This window comes from Notamacropus eugenii, chromosome 1 (genome assembly GCF_028372415.1).
Source record: "Notamacropus eugenii isolate mMacEug1 chromosome 1, mMacEug1.pri_v2, whole genome shotgun sequence".
Lineage (NCBI taxonomy): Eukaryota > Metazoa > Chordata > Mammalia > Diprotodontia > Macropodidae > Notamacropus > Notamacropus eugenii.
The window spans coordinates 100,580,171-100,601,738 of NC_092872.1; the positions used below are offsets into that span (position 1 = coordinate 100,580,171).

The following is a 21,568-nucleotide window of genomic DNA, read 5'->3' on the forward strand; positions in this document are numbered from 1 at the left end:
TGGGCATCCATGTTGATGGTAAGGGTGGTGATGTGTCCCCTTTCTGGGCTTTTGTCCTCTCTCTCCCCTCACCAACGCTTAAATTAGAAGCTTATGGTCATCTAATTGTTCAGCTCTTATCTAATCACTATGTGATCTTATTACAATGATTAACCCCCAAATCTGAATTGTTTTAAAGGGCAAACATGAAAAAATCTTGTAACAGTCACCTGCTAATATCAGAATTTCACTCATTCTATGTAAGATCCAACCACACACATCCTCTTGCCCCTTTTTAACAATTTAAGGTGCATTTTATAATGTCCTAGGGCTGGAAATTCCTTGGGGGCATGTGGAGGGGAGGAGGTAAACTTTCTAACTCAACAGACAAATTGACTTGATCCTGGCAAATCACTACCCCTGGATGTTTTACAACAGAAATTAGCCAGAGGGAACTTTCTTTTGTCATTTCCAGATTCTACAAAGGAAGTAATTCTGAAGGCCAAACCTCAGTTTAACAACCTAATTGATAAGCAGGCTAACTCATCTGCTGCTAGATCTTCTTACAGATAATAGTCCTTAGATCTCTGGGAAGTGTCTAAAAAAGCCTAAAGATTTTATGTTTATTAAAATACTGTTGCTTGATAGGGAGCCAGCATAGCCAAACTAGTAACAAAAATAGTTTGCAATTCAGCTGATTTTCCTCATCAGTACCAGGAACAGATATAGGATGTTACTGATAGCCTTTCTATTTCCAAACAACTTACCATCCCACAGTATTATCTAGCAAGGACACACACTCAGAAACTTTGCAAAGTGCATCCGGTACCCTTGCCACCAACTCCCAGCTGGACTACTAATATGTCTGCTTCAAGGTTCTCCCTTCTCCAATCCACCCTCCACTCTGACACCAAAGTAGTTTCCTAAAGCATAGGTCTGACCATGTCACGCACCGTTGAGTTTCTGTGACTCCCTATCACTTCCAGGACCAAATTACCAGTCTTCAGTTTGGCATCTTCCCCTTTCCTCCCTCTCTGGTCTTCGTACATGTCTGTGCACCCTGTAATCCAGCAATACCGAACTACTCTTGCTAGTCCTTACACATGACTCACTAGCTCCCATCTCCACACTTCTGCACAGGTTGAATGAACCCTGTGCCTTGGATGTTCTCCCTCCTCACCTCCACCTCTTATCTTTCAGGACTTCCTCCAAGCTCTTCCTTCAGCTCTAATCCCACCTGCAAGAAGAGTTTCCAGACTCTTTATCCTCTAATGTCTTCCCTTTTGTCATTATTGGCCTTCTTTATCTTATAGGTACCTTATTTACATGTGCTCTCTCCCTTTAGAATATACTCTCCTGGAGAGTATGTGCTGGTGTTGCCTTTCTCTACATCCCCCAGCTAAGCTCAGTGCAATGCTGGACACCTAATCACCTAATAAACAGCTGACTGGCCATCTCACCTCCAAATAGCAGAGTTCCACCCTAAAAGCTTGCCATCCCTTTACTGACACTGGAGCCACTGTCATTCCATTTTCAGTAAGATTGCATTATATTTTCTCGATCCTAACCCTAACCCTAAATGTCAAACAAGAAGAAATGAAGTCATTTAACACCACAAGATCTGGATCTGGAAAGATAGAAGGGAATGAGAAATTATCTACCAAGCATTTGTGCCATCCACTTCGACTGAAGTGGGACTCAGTTTACCCAGTTACTCTAATTCTACCCATCATTTAAATGATCTCTGTTCAGCTCTCCTGTTAATACCTTTGTGGGTGAGAAGAAATCTCTATTGACCCACATATAAAGGAGTCATTAAAATGCTTTAGAACGCTTTCATTCCTTTCAAATAATAATAATACCTTATATTTAGTGCTATTATTATTTGAAAGGAGTGAAAGCATTAAATGACCTTCACTGTCATGGATTCCACCAGATTAGGGGTAGAATAATATTTTTAAATGTTCAAAGTAAAATTCAGAGTACTACAAAAGAAACTAATTTTACTGGAAATTTTTTTTTTTTATATAAGCTCCCAGATCTGAATTTTAGAACTCTTAAGGTAGGGCTTTAATTTTCAAGCAGTTTACATTTATTGTCTTGTTTCATCTTTCTAACAGAAAAAAATTCAATATTTCAGAAAATAAGAAACTTAGGGGGTGTGTGAATGTGTATGTGATGTGGCGGAGGGGAATTCCATACCTTTAAAACTGACTAAACTGTAATGGGTGCTCTAGCCCCAGCCTGGATGCTCTAGTGAATCCCCACAGCTTAGGCCCTAATTCCCTCCCTGGTGGGCTGCTATACTTAGCATGCCATTCAGTTCTGAGTCTCTGAGCTGTGAAAAGTGGCTTAATCAGCTAATGGATATTTCAAAGGGAAATGATTACAGGTGACAACTTACTATGAACCCTAAGCCCTAAGTGAACAGTGGAGTGTGACAAGAGCAGTTCATCTCCAATTAATGCTAATCTCAGAACCTGAGTCTCTCTCGACCCCTTTCCATCGAACCCCTTTCCTTTCCTTCTTTCTTGCTACATCCCTTCATTTGATTTTTCTGTATTAATCATCCTCTCTCCTTTCCTGAGTCTCTCACTCCAGGGTCCTTCCTTCCACCTGCCATCATGTGAAACCAAAGAGACTACTTTAATATTAGTCCATATTCAGTGTTTGATATCAATAATAACTTAAAATTATATTTTCTGAATGAAACTACAACAATGGACAGAAGGCGTTTGAGACCTATTGAATCAAGTATTGCTTCTGATACATACTGATTGTGTGATCACAAACAAGTCACTGAATATCAGCGCCCCCAAGCAACTTTCTACACTATCAGTTATGAGTCATTTACATGAAATCAGTGGAATGATTTTGCACACCAGCAATTCCCCACAATGATCAAGTTGGTATACTGGACCTCCCCTTGCCCCATCAAAAAAGTGAATAAAGATCCCTACTCTTAATTTTAAAACATGTAAGGTTAATACTTAGTATTTTAAGTCAATTATCATTGAGTGTCTGCTATGTGCCAGAAACTGTTTCAGATTCTGGAGCTACAAATAGAAAGAATAAAGCAATGATAACTCTCTAAGAACTTAGATTTTATCAGAGGAACACTAACCTAAGCTTTGGTACTAATAATGCTCATTAGTGCAAGCCACTTGGCATCTGTCAGCTTCAGTTTCCTCTTATGTAAAATGAGGGTCGTAACAGCACCTCCAGAGCTTACTGCACTGAATAAACACTTGTTGAATTGATTTCGCTTGGTTCACTATGGTGCCAGTGTAGTTCTGAGTCCAATTTAAATACAGCTCCAACTTTCTAGGACTGCCTCTCACCTTGTATCTCTAGAAACAGGGCCTCAGCTTGGAATCCTTTATCCCTCCAGTTCCAAGATTAGAAAACAGCGTCTGTCTGTCTAACCTCTCTAATGACCTAATAATGCTAGCTTACCAAGGGAGGCACACTCGCCTAAGCATATATAACTCCAAGAGGTAAAGATAAAATACTCTTAGCCTCTCAGAGAAAAGCAATGCACTTTCATATAACTTCTGAAGAATATAGTTGATTTGTTTTGGGTCGCGTTTAAACAACAAATCAATGGTATAAGTTACGGGAGCCACTTTCCAAAAGTTCAGAAAAAATGATCGGTGTGTTCAAATGGAAAAAAGGAAGACACCTCATGATGAATGGGAGACTCATAAAGAGGAAATCCTGACAAAAATCCTGAATGCTTCTGATGAGGAAGAAAGCGGGCCATGGGTATGGTTTCACAGAGAAATTCGGCAAGGAGCTCAGGTTTTATGGCAGTCATTTAACAAATTTTGAGTAACTACTTCCAATATGTTACTGTACTAGACACTACAAAAATGTGAGAAAGATGGGAGTGTGCCAAGTATTAAAGAAGGGTTGTGGACCATGACACGCTTAGGTAAGTGGCAGGGGCTGTCTAGGTCAGCACTAAGCGTGAGGACAGCAATGGGACAGGCAGGCATAGCTGAGATGCAACTGTACAACCAAAATACATACTACAGGAGGAGGTAAGGTAGATCTAAGCTTAATGCCTTTAAGAGAACTTCTGCATTGCTTAAGTCTCCTGAGGATAAAATACATGATTTAGGCCCTGTATCTCTTCAAGAGACTGGATGTGTCTACCAGTCCCTATCTTGACCATCTGACACAGTATGTTCGTGACAGTGCTCAGTATTCTTCCCAATGAAAGGGAGTTCATCATCAATAAAGGGTTAAATCTTTAACGGGAGCATTTCAAAGACAGCCCCAGCTACGTTTCTGGTATGGTACTTCTTCCAAGGGGTTACCCAGTCACCCAAAATATGTATTTGAAAGCTCAGGTCAAAAAGCAATGCTTTTTAAAGCATTGCTGGTCAAATACCCTTAGACACCAAGGATTAGAGGATCAAGATGGTGTGTGTAGGAGAAAGAACACTAGGTTGGGAGCTATGGGACGTAAGTTTGCATTCCACATCTGCAATTTACTACCTGTCCAAGTTTGGGGATGTCAGTTTCCTCCACAGTAAAAAAGAGAAGACTGGACTAGGTATCTAAAGTCCCTTCTAGTTCTAGACCATTTGATTATGAATATATTTTCTGATTTAAGTCACTTTATAGCTTCTTTGTGTCAGGGATGTTTTCAATATAATACTGTATCAATATGATGAGTGCTAAAAACAAAGGGAAGAAACTGTGACCTTTGTAATTTAGACCTCCCTCATTATCCTCACTTTTATAACAGGATTCAGAAAACTTATACCTTTATGACTTTAATTGATGATCAACTAGATTCAATCTCCGCATTTCATCGACAAGCACCCCACATATTCTAATCTGTAGCTAAATCTTGCAGTCTCTCCCTTCACACATTTCTCTTCTATATCCCCTTCTCTCCCTGACAAAGACCCTAATTAACTCATACCTGACTTAGAGCATTAGCCCGCTGGTCCCCACCTCAAGTCTCTCCCCACTTCAGGCAACTGCCAGAGCGATTCTCAAAAGTCCAAGTCTGACCATACCATCACTCTCATCCCACTCAACCCAACTGAATCAACTCTGGTGACTCCGTTACCTCCAAAATTAAATAAAAAAATCTTTTGTTTGGGTTTTTTAATCCTTCACAACCATTCCCTTCCTACTTTTCCAGTCCTCTGACATTTTTCCTTCCAAGTACTCTACAATCCAGCAATACTGGTTTGTTTGCTATCCTTTGAACAAGGGGTGTTCTCCGTTTTCACTTCCATCTCTTGGTAAATCCTACCTTTTGGAAGAAGCCCTTCCCATCCTTCTTAATTTCTAGTGCCTTCCCTCTGAGACTAACTGATAAATAATCAACACACATTTATTAAGTACATACTAAGTGTCAAGCATTGTGCTAAGTGCTTGAGATACAAAGAGGCAAAAAAAACAACTTCAAGAAGCTTACAAACTAATGTAAGAGAGAACATGCAAACTACCATATACAAAGCAAGCTATACAAAGTATGAACAGGAGACAATCTGACAGAGGGGAAGCACTGAGATTAACAGCAGTTAGGGAAGGTTTCCTATAAAAGGAGAGATTTTAGTTGGGACTTAAAGGAAGGTCAGTCATTAGAGTGAAGTAGAGAGAGCATTCCAACATATCTCTCTGTCTCTCTGTCTTCTCTCTCTCTCTCTCACACACACACACTTGTTTATATGTTATCTTCTCTCTTAGAATGTCAGCTCACTGGGGGAAGAAACCACGTTTTAGCCTTTCTTTGTAGCCCCAATGTTTGGCAAAATGGCTAGTAAGTAACTAATGCTAGATGTAGTAAAGGGATCCCTCTTACAGAAGGTGAAATAGGTAGATAGGTAGATAGATAGATAGATACACAGATACATAGATACAGAGAGACAGATGGATAGACTGATGGATGGATGAGAAATAAATTAAGTAAAAATGAATAAATGAGTAAATAAATGCTTATTGCTTATAATAATGATAACAATAATGACAAGGATGATGATGGTGAAAATAATAAAAACTAAAATTAATTTGAGCTGTTTGGCTTCAGTAGCAGTTACTCCCCTGCAGAAGCCCCATGGCTGATGCTCTTTGGGGTGCAAAGGTGACCCTGGGTTCTTGTAGGCCATGACTGCAAGGTACACAGGTGTGATAGGCCCTACATTCAACAGAACTCCCAAGTCTAAGATCAGCAATGGGTTGGGCATCTATCATCCAAGGAACAGCCCAGCTAAGTTGGAGAGACTGGCAATCAGAAGCAGCCAAGAAGTAATGCTATTTTTTCAGCCAGAGCTACTCATGCAGATTGCCCAAGAAGTAGAAGAGTTATCATCCCCTTTAGTACTAACGCGGTCTATAGTTTGTTTACACAGTTGTTTACATGCTGTCTCCCGACAGACTACATGCTCCTTGAAAGCAAGGGTGGGCCTTTCTTGGAATCCTCAGGGATTAGCACAGTGCCTGGTACATAGGGGACTACTCTATCAGTGAGGAAAGAGCCCAGAGCCATCAAATCATGGGTTCCTGAAATAAATATCGTTGCAGTTACTACACAAAATTCTTACCTTCCCTATTTTAATATAACACAGTTGTCTATCACTATAAAAATCTTTACAGATAAACTTTTGCCCAAATGCTTAGAGATGTTATTTGTAGAACTGACTTAAGTCTCTGGCCATCCTTCTCACAGCTGTCAAAATAACACTCCTAAAGCAAAATTCTGAACAAGTTACTTCCCTAATCAAAAATATTCGTATGCCTTTTAAAATACAAGCACCTCTGCTTGGCCTTTAAGGACCTTCTGACCTTTTCACTTCACTTTCAAACTTATGCCCAAACCACCTTCCACTTACTTTCTTCTAACTTAATTACAGCTCTCCAATAGAATAGCAAAGGCTCCATTTCCTAAACCCTAGCCTTTGTTTGCCTCCTCCCTCAAACCTGGAAAGCACTATTTCTTCACCAACACCTTTTAAAATACTTAAGTTTCCTCCACATCTCAGCTCTCTTACAAATCTTTCCCAATCTTGCTAGTTTTAGGTGATCTCTGCTTCCTCAACATTTCCTGGATTTACCCATTACATGTTGCATCCCTCAGTAAAACGCAGGCTCCTGGTGGCACAGGAGGTGTTTGGTTTTTAAATCTTTTTTTTTTTTTTTTTGTAGTCCCAGCATCTAGCATAGTGTCTTGCACATAAATAGGTGCTTAATCAACATTGGCTACATTGAATCGATCTGAGTTTGAATCCTGCCTGTAACAGCGTATAGCTCCATAACCAAGAGGAAATAAGCTTAACTTCTCTGAATCTCACTTTTCCGCCTCCCCCCACCCAGAAAATGAAGTTAAAAATGTTTGTGCTAACCTATCCTGCAAGGTTTTATAAAGATAGCACTTTCTAAATGTTTAGGTGCTATAAAAACTTGTCAACTTTTTAACTGCAATTTAGAATTCTTCTTATGTATAATTCATAGAAAGACAAAGAAAGATTCCATATGACATCTATTTCAGATTTATACAGCTATCACATAATACACATAAATATCTGAAATTTCTTATATTATATATGAAACGTATGCAACATTCTTCAGCATAAAAAGCGAAAGAAAAGGAGATAGTAAAGGTATGTTCTGGGACTTCCTTGGACTTCAGAATAGGAAATCTTAGAGGTATTCATATCTGTCTCACCTTGATAGACAAACTTAATTAACCTTTGCTATTCTGTTCCAACCTACTGTTTTAGACAAAAGCATTGACCCATAAACAATATGTTACCATCAGAATCTCAATTGCCAAGACATCAAGAGATATAGTCCTATCAGCAGTATCGGAAAATAAACCACTCAGATTAGCTCCTCTAAGAAATATGGATTATATTCATGTCACACATGAGCTGTCAGAAACATTAGGATACTTTTAGCATAAATCTGCTGTGTGAAGGCTATCTTATGAAGATAGTGTATGATATACTGCCAAAAGGCCAAGTTGGGATTATTTGGGGTTATCTACAAAGTTTACCTGTACACATACATACAAACAAAGGCAAACAAACCAAAAAAAGTACTGATCTGCTTTCCAAGTTATAGTAAAACTGTCAGTATATTCTCATTTAAATGAATAAAACAGGTGAAAGTAACTGAAGAAATATAAAATTTAGAATGACAGGATAGCTGACCTGGAAGAGATCATAGGAATAATTTAATCCAATACTCAGAAATTTTCAGTAGTTTGCTCAAACCCTCAAAGCTACTAGAATATAAGTATCAAAAGGGTAAAGAACATCTTATCCATTGGATCTGCACTAATAAGGTGCTCTTCACATAGTAGGCACTTAAAAAAATTTAAAGAATGAATAAATGAATGTAGAATAAAGTGACAGAGCTAAGACTAGAATCCAACTTTTCTAATTCACATGGGGAGGTGGGGGGGCCAAAGGAGGAATGAGATAACAAATTTTCTAAGCCAATAGGTGAATTCACAATTTGTCTCAGATATTTAGTTGTGTGACTAAGTCACTTAAATATCTTATGCAAATCACTTAATCTGTCAGCTTCAGTTTCCTCAGCTGTAAAATGAAGAAACCTTCTGGGGCTGTTGTGAGGATCAAGTGAGATATTTGTAAAGTACACTGCAAACCTTAAGGTTCTATATAAATGCTTCTTACTGTTATCATTTTCACTGGCTCTCAAACACTTTAAAGTTTGAGTACAAGAATATCGAGAAATTCCTCTCACCAACACGTCCTTGAAAGTTATGGTTATAGAGCAATACACAGGGGAGAAGCCAATAGTTAACTTGGGAAACCCAGGACGAATACCTGTAAAGGAGTTTTCTGAATTTCCCCACTGGTCTACAGAATGTTTGATTTTAATTGAACCTACTTGGGAGCTGCGATCTTTCACTCCAAAAACTGAGAGGCAGGGGATCATAGCAGAAAGCTGTCCTTAAAGTCTGACAGACGGATTCAAATCCCACCTTACACATACTGACTCTGTGACCCTGGAAAAATTACTTAACCTCTCAGTACTACAGGCAATTATCTACCAGTATGAAATGCAGAGAAGGTGCTGATCTCCCTTGGCAGATGGAATTTCTTCACCTAGGAGCTAATGGTATCAATGAAATCACAGGGTTGGTCCCACTTCTTACCTTCACTGTATTCATGCTCAATAATAACAGAAATTTCATGTCTGAAAGAGATCTTCTGGGAAGCCCCAATGTATGGTCATTCGACTTCCCTTTCACAGTACAGAGACCCAATTCCATCTTAAGGATAATTTTATTCACAATGTTTCTTTTAATTTAAAAAATGTTTTGACTAACTCATCTCAATATACCTAGAGCTGAAAGGAAACTCAGAGGTCACATATAAAAACTCTCTCATTTTACATGAGGAAACTGAAACCCAGGGTCACAAAGGAACTTGTCCATGGTCACAAAAGTAAGTACCAGAGGCAGGATTTGAATCCAATCCAAAAACCAGTGATCTCTTCACTGTATCATATTCATAGAGAAACATCTAACTCAAGTTTTTTATTTTTATTTTTAAATGAGCCTTCTTTAAATGAGTTTTGTATTTTCTCAAAATAGTTACTGCTCTGTTTTCACACACAGTAACTAGAAATTAAAGGACAACGAGCTTGTAGGTCAAAAGAGAAGAGGCAGAAAGATAAAGGAAAAGAAGTCCATATCCAGAAAGCTTAGAAGTGAACAGAGATGGGGAGGAGAGAGGATTACTTCTAGTTCATAAAAAGTTAGAAAGATGCTGAGAAATTATCTAGATCAATCTCTTAAATTCATAGATAAAGACACAGTCTTTGTTAAATGAGTCAATGAGGGTCACACAGAGTAAGCTTTTTTGAAATAGGATAAAAATGATGAAACTAGATATTTTTTAAAGATCTGACATGAGCTGGTTATTTAGGAACATAAAAATGTAGGGTTTATAACTTGGTTTGCCCGTAAAAAATTATGCTTAGTATACTAAATGTCCAAAAGTAATTAAGAAAATTTCTTAATTCAATATATTTTTTATTTTTGCTACAAATATACTTACAAACTGTTAACCTTTAAGGAACTAAGCATCTTTTAGTTTTTCTAGCATAGGAAAACAAAGACAAAATAGTCATTTCAGGGGATACATGCCCATCTTATAGTTCAGTGTTCATAAAAAGCATTTCCTTAAAAAAAAAAAAAAAAGACCATCTTTAAGTTAATTGCAACTTATATGCCAACATCCCCTGGGTTCAAATACCCATTCTTTACTTACGGCATATGAGGCAAGTCATTTCTTTTCTATGGCTTTAGTTTTCTTCATTGATAAAATAAAGAGGTTAGACTAGATGATCTGAGGTCTTGTCCAGTTCCTAAATCTTGATTTATTTAATTTTGTGATCTTTTGCACAGAGGATGAGGAGGACCTCAGTAAGACTCTCCAAATTAAATCAATACAACTTTAGGATAGAAGGCTATCCTCCACATCATCATGACTGATCAAGTACAGCTTCCAACATACACTAGTTGTGGTATCCTAGGCAAACCATTTAATTACTCCATGTTCCCCATCAACTCACTAAAATGTTACATTTTAGTTAAAATGTTGGTATGTACTGAAGACAGAGCTTCTTCACTGGGAGTTCCTACACCAATAAGATGTTAAGCCTGATCCAGTAAGTAAATAGACAAATTAATACTCAATAATTTCAATGCAAAAGGAGGCATAGTGAAGGATGATGAAAAATATGCTGGAAAAAAATGGTTTACGATTTAGAATCAAAAGGCCAAATGCCTACAGATGATACAAGAAACATGTACATAGCAAGAATACTTTCTTCAAGCTAGTTGGTAACCACTGGACACTGCAAATACCAAATAGCATCACACACACACACACACACACACACACACACACACTCGCAAAAATAAAATTGACTATGTCATCTTACTAAATAGAAAACAATGGGTTTACCAATCTTGGAAGCATTTAAAAATCAATTGTCTCTATGCACAATCAGGCCACTAATCTGTACCAAATTAGAGGCTAAATGACCTCTGAGACCCCTTCCAAAACATTGATCTAGTGATTCTGTGAATTCCCTGCCCCACCCAGGCTTTCACATTTCTAGCCAAGGTGTGCCTACTGAACAGCTGAAAAGACTCTTCCCCTACCCCTACCCCACTGGAAAGCTGTGCTCTGGTACTATACTCACTCTTGGTGTAGAGTATATTAGGTATGTTTGGAATAGGTATGTTTGGAAATCAACATTTAGTGGGAAAAAATACAAGGTGTGAAGGCTATATCAATGTACAAAGGAAAAATATGGACCTCAATTCCAATAAGGATTAGAAAAATGAGTTTCTTTAATACATTCTCTTTAACATGAGTAATAACAGTCCTTCACAAGAACATGATGGAGAAATGTGACATGGATGGCAGAAACATTAAGTGGATTCATGGCTGATTAAAGAGTGACTGTATCCAAAGAGACTTGATTAATGCATTAATTTCAACTTGGAGGGAAGTCAAGGTATGCTACAAGGCTCTATGCTTGGCACTATTCGATATTTTTATCAGTACTTTGCATACTTATCAAAGCATGTCTATCAAAGCTACAAGAAGACAAGATCAGAAAGGCTCTATACTCTCCTGACTTGGACTCTCCGATTTAAGGCCAAAAGACAGCTCACAGCTGCAAGAAATCTTAGAGATCATTTGGAACAAGCCCTTCATCTTTCAGATGAGAAAAGTGGAAACTATGGGGGTGCCCAATATCTCATGGGTAGTAAGTAGAGCAGAGGCAAGGTTTTTGATTTTTAAGGTCCTCTGATTTTTAAGCCTCATTTATCCAGACTGGAAATATAGACCAAGACTAACAAGATCAAATTTAATAGGAACAGTAGGAATATAGTACCTATTGCATGCCTTACACTGTGTAAATTCCCTGGATTTAGCTCTAAAATCAACTCAGGGAGACCTAGCCCAAAAGAAATTTAAGCAAAAAGGCCTTAAAGATTTTGGTTCTTCAGAAGGCAAATTAAATATTGAAAGAATCCACCGATCACCACCTGAAAAAGATCCAAAAAGAGAAACTCCTAGGAATATTGTGGCCAAATTCCAGAATTCCCAGGTCAAGGAGAAAATATTGCAAGCAGCTAGAAAGAAACAATCCAAGTACTATGGAAATACAATCAGGATAACACAAGATCTAGCAGCTTCTACATTAAGGGATCGAAGGGCGTGGAATAGGATATTCCAGAAGTCAAAGGAATTAGGACTAACACCAAGAATCATCTACCCAGCAAAACTGAGTATAATACTTCAGGGGAAAAAATCGTCTTTCAATGAAATAGAGGACTTTCAAGTATTCTTGATGAAAAGACCAGAGCTGAAAAGAAAATTTGACTTTCAAACACAAGAATGAAGAGAAGCATGAAAAGGTGAACAGCAAAGAGAAGTCATAAGGGACTTATAAAAGTTGCACTGTTTACATCCCTACATGGAAAGACAATATTAGTAACTCTTGAAACTATTCAGTATCTGGGTACTTGGTGGGATTACACACACACACATGCACACGCACACACTCATAGAGACAGAGTGCGCAGAGTGAATTGAATAGGATGGGATCATATCTTAAAAAAAAAAATGAAATCAAGCAGTGAGAGAAATATATGGGAGGAGAAAGGGAGAAATGGAATGGGGCAAATTATCTCTCATAAAAGAGGCAAGCAAAAGATTTTTTTTTAGTTTGGGGAAAAAGAGGGGAGGTGAGAGAAAAACATGAAGCTTACTCTCATCACATTCCACTAAAGGAAGGAATAAAATGCACACTCATTTTGGTATGAAAACCTATCTTACAATACAGGAAGGTGGGAGACAAGGGGATAAACAGGGTGGGGGGGAAGATGGAAGGGAGGGCATGGGGAGGAGGGTACAATTTGAGGTCGACACTCACAGGGAGGGACAGGATCAAAAGAGAGAATAGAAGTAATTGGAAGCAGGATAGGATGGAGGGAGATACAGCTAGTCTTATATAACACGACTATTATGGAAGTCATTTGCAAAACTACACAGATTTGGCCGATATTGAATTGCTTGCTTTCCAAAGGGAGGGGGGAAAAGAAGTGGCAACTCAAAGTTTTAGGAATAACTGTCAAGTACTGTTCTTGCCGCTAGGAAATAAGAAATACAGGTAAAGGGGTATAGAAAGTTATTTGGCCCAATAGGACAGAGGAGAGGATGGAGACAAGGGCAGAGAGGAATGATGGAGAAGAGAGCGGAGTGGAGATGGGGGCAATTAGGATGCTCGGTGTTTTGGGGGGGGAGGGGACAAGGGAGGAGAAAATTTGGAGCCCAAAAATTCTGTGAAAATGAATGTTAAAAGTGAAATAAAAAAAAAAAGATTTTGGTTCTTGGAAGTACAATTAATTAAATCAAATATAAGGCATAGCTAAGCCTGGGCTAGAATTAAGAGAAATAATGTCAAGAAAAAGGTAAGTAATAGTATTCCTATATTCTATTATAATCACAACACAGAACCCAAGTTAAAAATCTGCTCACAATATACTACCTGGGGGACCGTGGCTCTCTCATTTTGGGCACCATAGCAACCATTTACTTCACCGTATTCTTATGAGGGAGTCCTTCATTCTATTAAACACCGAAGACTAATAGAAGTCCTTTGGAGGTAGCAAAGTAGAAAAAACGCTGGATTTGGTGTTGGAGGTCAATGTGAATCCAGCCTCTGTGATCTTTCTTCTGAGTGACCTGGAGCAAGCGATGTTACTGCTCTGAACCTCAGTTTCTCTATCTGTAAAATGAAGGTGGTCTTGGACAAGACAACTCCTGAAAGCCCATTCTTCTGCCGCGTACTGATTTGCAGAACACTGATGGAAATTAGATAACTAAATTCATAGAATCGTCCATTGGAATTTGTTAAAGAGCTATAGATCATTTCATCTAACTACTTCATTTTTAGAGATGAGAAAGCTGAGGCCCAGAAAGGTGGAATTATTTAAATAAGGCCACATAGAACTAATTAGTGGCACAGCAAGTAAAAGAACTAAAGACTCCAAATTCCCAGTCATAGGTATGCATATAGCACATGCCAGATAGACACAGGCACACCCTGACATCTCAAAAAAAAGTTAACAATTTGGGTCTTTTGTTAAGTTGGTATTTCTAGAATTGAAACACTTGTAATTTTTAAAGTTTAGTTAAGTTTTAGCTATTTACTTTGTTGAACAGAAATAATGTCCATTCAGACTAAATGTTCAATGAATATTTGCCTTTATTTAAAAAAATATCCTGGATGTACACCCTAAATAAATGTGCTACATACGACCATGATTAAAGCCCAGTATGTTTTGCTTCTATGCCATGTGTCACATTAGGTGTGGCCTAAACCTTATTCCAAATAATAAGTGGAAAAGGGCAAGAGGAGTAATCTGATATACTTTTTAAACAGAAAATGTATGATAAAGATCAAGGTAGCAATGGATTTAAACAGAATGAAGTATTCATTGTGTGTTTTTTAGAGGTATATTTTGAAATACCGAGTATAGTAATACTTCTGTTAATGAATAGAATGTGTTATAAAAATGCACTTTGGCATGAGTAACTGTTATCAGAGGGGAAAAATAATGAAGGGTGTATAAGGTTTTATTCCAGTGAATTAGTCCCATTTTCCCTTTCTTCTTGTCCTTTTCCGGCCACACTATCTATCCTTCTCCTCAATCAGGCCCAGCCTTGAGTACCTGAGACAGTGCCCACCATCTTCAGTCTTTGTCACTGCCCACTGCTGAAGGGATCTAAACTTAGCGCTAAAATCCTTCCACACCCAAGCTAATTAAAAGGAATCTTGCTCAGAGTTTTGTTAATCCACGTAACAGTGTATGGTTGGGGAGTAATGTAAGCTTTACTGAACAAAAATCAGTCATCACCTCCCCAAATATACACTGGTAATAATCATTTAAAAATAAATTTAAAAAAAGACTTTGCTGGGATAAGGAGAGGAGATGGTTATTAATTGAGGAGTAGTTATTAATTGCATAAGGAAGTTGTTTTTGTATTCACTGTAACAGATGGATAGGATGTATTATTATAAGAGAAAACTTTCCAAATATCTACTAAACTCAGACCTTTAGTCCCCGCCTGCCTGATAACTCTATAGCCTCGTCATTGGTCTAATCCACCATTCATCTTTCCAAATCATCTCTCTCTTTCTCTCTCTCTCTATATGTATTTGTATATATATACACAGTACATATCTAAATACATATAAAACATTACAATCATATATATCATGTGTGGTTTAAGTACGTTTCACATACCATGCTCAAAAATAATTTGTTGGCTTCCTATTTCCTACAGATCCCTTGAGGGCCTTCAAGATCCTCAATGGTTTTTCACTCTTGCTTATCTTTCCATCCTTCTTTCATCCAGCTTGCTTCCTCTCATTCTATGTTCCAGGCCCTTCTGCAACCACAGACTTGTACAAGAATATTCTCTATTTCCTGGATTACTCTGTTCAAAACCTTTCCCTTCAAGATCCAATTGTCACCAACTTCATGAAACCTTTCTTGTCCCATCATATTTGGTGGGGTGGGGGCAGAGTGGCCTCCCCATCTTATCCAGGTTGGAAATACAACAGAGACTCATGGGCCTGAACCTACTGTTAACAGGCAGATAAGCTTTGACTTATTCCATTAAGTAGCCAGTTCCCCCAACCTCTCCACACATACTACTCCTAGGGGTTCAGCATATTCATGCTGAACTTAGTATGGACATTTCATCTGCTTTAGCCCTACTCCAACTCAGAACTCCCAAAACCACCATCCTCAGTCTCTCCATGTTGTCACCAAGCCAGAACCTCCCCAGTTTTCTCACAGCCCTCTCTTTGTCTGCATCTCTCCTTTGCCCTTATCACATCCTACCTTGTATCATATTCATTTATGTCCCTGTCATATGCCCCCTTTAAGAGTGTAAGATCTCTAAGGTCAGAGACTGTGTGGTGGTGGTTGGTTTTCTGTTTTGGTTTTTTTTTTTTGCTAAAACCTACTACCCTATAGTGCCTTGAGCACATTGAATTGAATGGCTGAGTGTGTGCACACTTATTTAGCACCTAATTGGTGTGAGAGAAGGGATAAACTGCAGACTCATCATTGTCAAGGATGTCAAGGTGTCCCTTATGTCCCTTATGTCAGGTACCTCTTATCGAAGAGTCAGTCTCAGATGAATTTGCCTATCTTTAGCCAATAGAGATTTGTGGCCCAATCACAGATTCTCGGTCCTGTTATGCAACAGGAATAACATTTGCGGCGCTGGAATAAACTCACAATCAATGGCTATTGTGGTTGTCCAGCGGCTCAGTTTCACTTCTGCATTTAATAGCCTGCAAAAGCTGTTTATTGCCTTCTGCCCTCCTCCACCAGCAACATTATCTCTTAAATAAACATGTTGTACTAGGTTGACAAGGGAGAGGCTAATCTCAAGTAAGGAGAAATAAATATGTGAGAGCCTCTTAGGAAAGCCACAGATTTCTTTGATGAAGCAATGTGCCCCCCCCCCCTTTTTTTGATGCTCTGCTACCTCCCCTTTCCTTTGATATCACTTCATTCCATCAAATACTTAGGCACAAATTCCAAGCATGATCATTGGCAATACCATAAACCATAAAAACACTATGGCTACACTTCATAAAGTCAACCATTGTCCTCGACTAGCTTCAATTCTCGTGTTAGAGGTGAGAGTCACATTGTCTATTTGCACAGCTTGCTATACTCATCAACATCGTACGATCAGAGAACTAAGGTCTAGAGTTGGAAGGAACCTTAGAGGTTATCTCTTCCAACACGCTCTCATTTTACAAAGGAGGAAACCGAGGCTCAGAGAGTAAAATGAATTTCCTGTGGTCATTTAAGTAGTAAGGTGGCAGAGGAGAGGCTCAAACTCATCTTCTGACTCCAAATCCAGTATTTTTCTCACTGTACCATGCTACCTCCAAGTGACTCTTTTTTAATCTTTTTGATATATAATAAGATGACAGATTTTCCCATGGGTATTCAGTGAAATTAAACAATTGGTGGTCACAGGGCACATCCTGAGACCCAGAAATAGGAATTGTTCACCTGAAGTAAAACTGAGGCTCCTCTCATTACTACAAACCTGGGGGGGCGGGAATCCTAGGAGCAAAAAGAAGAGCAAACTCTTAACTCCTGGATCAAATGACTATCACAGGCAATTAATTCACTGCAGTGCTAAAGCTAGAGATCTCCAATGCTAAGTATATGGTACTATCCAGGAGAAGGTATCTCCTTTTCAGAGGAACACAGGTTGGTTATTTAACCTCCAAGGGAGTACAAAAAAGGCCCTTTTCACACTTTTCTCAGGTTCAGGTAGAGTAAGGTCAATCTACAATGAAAGCAAAGCCATGTCACCTGAAGGATTTGGGGAATTTGGGAAGGGGAAGACTTCTGACATTTAAGGCTCAGCTACAATTTCACATAAACACACATAAACACACACACACACACACACACACACACACACACACACACACACCTTCTTTCTTTGTCCTGTGAATCTTGACACCCGTAAACCCGCTCCCTATCTTCTTCTCCTTTTAAAAACTTTACACAACAATAACAAACACATTTTGAGTGTAGTCTATCATTCCCAGAACTAAAACAAAATACACACCAAATTAGCAGGGGAAATTCTCCTTAGAATTTTCATGGGACAATTCCTAAATAGAACTCAAATATCCTTCTCCCTCTCTCCCCTTCCTTAACAATCATAAAGTTTCACTAGTGTACTAGGGGCGGTGGGAACTATAGTACCCTGAACGTAACAAACACTGTGCCAAAAAATAATAATAAGCAGGAAAAAATGCTAAATGGATGAATGAATATAGAAATTTCCAGCGAAAGAACTAAACTATACCAAGTTATTTCATAATCTTGTTCCCTTTTTTTGGGGGGAAGGGTGCCAAATGCCTCAGGCTTCAAGCTGTTTTCACTATGCTTTCCATTGTGTAAAGTCTTCAAAGAAGCAGCATTTTTTAGTACGTAGGCAAAGCAATGTTTTAACAGGCTCTGATGATTAAATGATCCTTCAGAAGGTAGAAATAACTAACACAGGGAGATGGCATTTTGGACAAAGGAGGCAGAGTATCTAGAAACATCATATCAACTCCTCTCCCTTTCAAACACCATCAAATAAATGATAATAAAATGAAAGAGTTTTTAAAGTTGGAAAAAATCAGGTCAAAGATACCCCCAGAGTCCTTAAGGCAGAGCTCTAGAAACATCTCAGAACTTCAAGATCAGCCTAGTTCAGGTTATCTGCATTTTACGTACTTGGAAGGAGGATCATTGTGTGTATATTTTCTACGCTGAAAGTTCTCACTGATCTCTACAGAATCTGGAGCAATACAGTATGTCTAGTGTGTGGCCACAACGGGAATTAGCATGTAGAAAATCAGCCACCACTCCTTAGACAAACCCTTCAGAACAGTGAAATTCCAAGCACTTTACTTCAAATGTTTGAAGATAATAACGTGAGTGCAGTGCAACAGTTCTCACTGTGTGATCCAAGAACCCCTGGGAGTCCAAGATCCATTCAGATCTAGACTATTTTCCAAAAGATCCAAAAGATCCAGACTATTTTCATAACAGTGCTAAGAGGCTTTAATTTCTAATTTCTAATTTGGTGAATATTAATACACTATCCACATAAGCAAGAACTCTTTTGTGGGTCCTCAAAAATTTTTTGGAGTATAAAGGAGTTCGGATACCAAAAAGTTTGAGAACTGGTTGTGTAGTGGAAAAAGGGCCAACCTTGGAGTTTGGAACTGGATTCAGAATCTTTCTTCTGAGGCTTACTGGCCACAGAGCATCCTGGACAACTCCCCAAAACTATAAGCAGCAGATGAATTGGTAGTAGTTTCTATACCTGAGAGCTTTCTACACCAATGAAATTACACATATGGAGACTCAAACACTCCCCAATCCCAAAGAAAGAAAATACTACACAGCCTTGTTTTAAAAAGTAAGGAGTTAAGGAAGATATGGTGTCTACTACAGCTCTAATACATACACAATAAGGTTTGTTAACTTGAATGAAATTTACCTCCAAAGTAAAGTGATCTTGTCCTGATTCTTTTCTACTGACCCTCCTCGTACAGACCTACATTTCCTGTATTCATCCTCCCAAGAAAGAAAACTCATAAAATTTATATGGAGTTCTAAGCTAAGGGGAAAAAAAGCCTAGGAGTTCAGGGGATCTAACCTATTTTGTGTCACAGACCCCTCTGGCAGTCTGGCAAAGCCAGGATCCATTCTCAAAATGATGTTTGTTTCCTACATTAATAAATTTTTTAATGCTAAATTTCAGTTAGAGGTTAGTGAAAATGAAGATAATTTTTTCCCACCCAAGTTCATGGATGCTCTGAAATCCTTCCACAGACACCACATTATTAACCTTTAATCTAGTCCAGTCCCCTTTATTTTACAAATAAGAAACTGTCAGAAATATAGTGACTTTCCCTAAGTTACACAACTAACTTAAGTTCTTTCTCATCCAAAGTTCAATAGTTCGCACTCATTTATACCCTACCTTCAATGCCATTCAGAGGACTAAAATCAGCATGTCTGAAGCCCCCAATGAAAGCCCTTGATCATAGGAAAACAGAAATGAGGATGATCTACTTGAAAGATTTTACCCATAGATAGTTAAGACAAAAGAATTCTTAGAAAATGAGAAAAGTAGAAATTTAAAATACAAATTAAGAATCAAGACATTAAGGGGCAAAATGGAATTCTTAAGCTTTCTGGGTGTCATGTACCCCACCTTTGGCAGTCTGATGAAGCCCATGGACCCCTTCCCCAGATACTGTTTATAAATGTATTAAATAAAATATGTGGGATTACAAAGAAAATCAATTCTATTGAAAATAATTATAAAAAAATGTTAAGTTCATAGAACTCAAGTTTCTTGCAAAGAAAAATGTTTCATTTGTTGTAGTTTTTTTTTTAAAGTGGAAGCACCCCCACCTCTTTTCCCTGATTTTTTTTTCTTATCCTCTCATACTGTGGCTAAATTGCAAAAACGAGAAAATAAGAAATCTTTTGCATTTGCTGTGTAATTGATCTGTGTAAGAGAGAAAGAGAGAGAGAGAGAGAGGGAGAGAGATTTGCCTCTCTGTGTGTGGAAGGGGGTGAGAAGGGGAAGTGTACAATATGCTCATTTCACCCTCTGGGTGATATAGTACCTGCCACTGGTTTCCTGACTGGCCAGACACATAAGTTGCTGGTAGGCTCCGGAGGCTGTTTTTCACTGGGGATCCCCCAAGTGTGCTCCCCATTTCCCCAGAAGAGGAATCAGCAGCCAAGGCCATTGAATATTGGGGGTAGTTGTACAGATTGTTGTAATATGGAAAGAGAGAGGGCTGGTAAAAACTGCCATAATAAGTAGAATCTGAGACCAGGTCAGATGTGTTCTCCAGGTGCCCTCTGCTGGTGACCGAAGGGATGTCTTGAATGACCATCCGACCCTCTACAGAAAAAGAAAGAAAATAAACATTAGTTTTTAAAATGTCTAGGTTCATCAAGAGTTTTCCCCCTAAACTCTCAGTATGCAATTTCCTCATTTTTTCACTCTCCAGGCCTTCTCTGCTGATAGTCATATAGAAACTAAGTATGCATAAGGAAGTAAGTTAAATAAAATAAAAAGTACTCAAAAGCATTCTCAATTTCATGCAGCCTGATAGGTTTAACTTCATAGACCAATAACTCTCAGCTTGCTTTTTGGAGCCGCCAAGGGAGTCCAGTTAACCCAGGACAAAATCCTTGAGATATAATTAATTTCAGTGAAAACATAAATATTATGTGCAACCCTCTTAGGATAAAATTGAAGTGTTAGAAAAGCCCACAAGAGACAACAGAGTACTATGATTCTAGAAGAGTTGCCAATCAGTATGCTGAGCTCTTAAAACCAAGATAAACATCTGAAGTCAACATTGCCTACCTTAACTTCCGATCACAGCTGATATCATATCCTTCAGAAGCCTGGACATCAGCCTGAAGTTCTACAAAAGCAGGGCAACTATCATCAAATGAATAAACTAAGGAGGTCACAAATAGGCCAGTTTGTCAGCTTTCTTGGTCTTGTAGTTTTGAGGATATAAGAAATCAATAGGTTTTTTAAATCCTCTCTGAATCTGGATTCCCCAACCCTACATATAACGACCCTGCAAACACATTACTAAACCTTTTCTAAATTTTATTTTTCTTTGATTTTTTTTTCCTTTCTCCAGTTAATGAGGCAAGAAATTACAATTTCTTTATCTGCATCCTCCTGCGCCCAGCTCCTCTCAGGGTATGCGAGCTGTACATTTCATTTTCTCTTCTTGTGGGAATAGAAGGAGTTTCATAGCCTCTCCTAGAGAAAGTCTACTTTCTTTGGACTCCCCCAATGGATTTCTTTCCTTTTTTGACAACTAACTCCATACACACCTTTTTCAGTTGCTCATTTTTCATTCTTATAGAGAACAGATTAGATTAAAACTTCATTGCCCTTTGAAGAGCTGT

At 38.4% G+C, this 21,568-nt stretch overlaps 1 protein-coding gene across 1 annotated transcript in view; it reads right to left on the reverse strand.

Annotated features, from left to right (window-relative positions):
• The window catches only part of DMRT1 (doublesex and mab-3 related transcription factor 1), a 144,691-nt gene that overhangs the window by 65,427 nt on the left and 57,696 nt on the right, over positions 1-21,568 (reverse strand). The window contains exon 3 of the mRNA XM_072610882.1: positions 20,251-20,534. Coding sequence (XP_072466983.1) covers positions 20,251-20,534 — 284 coding nt within the window. The remainder of the gene's footprint in view (positions 1-20,250; positions 20,535-21,568) is intronic.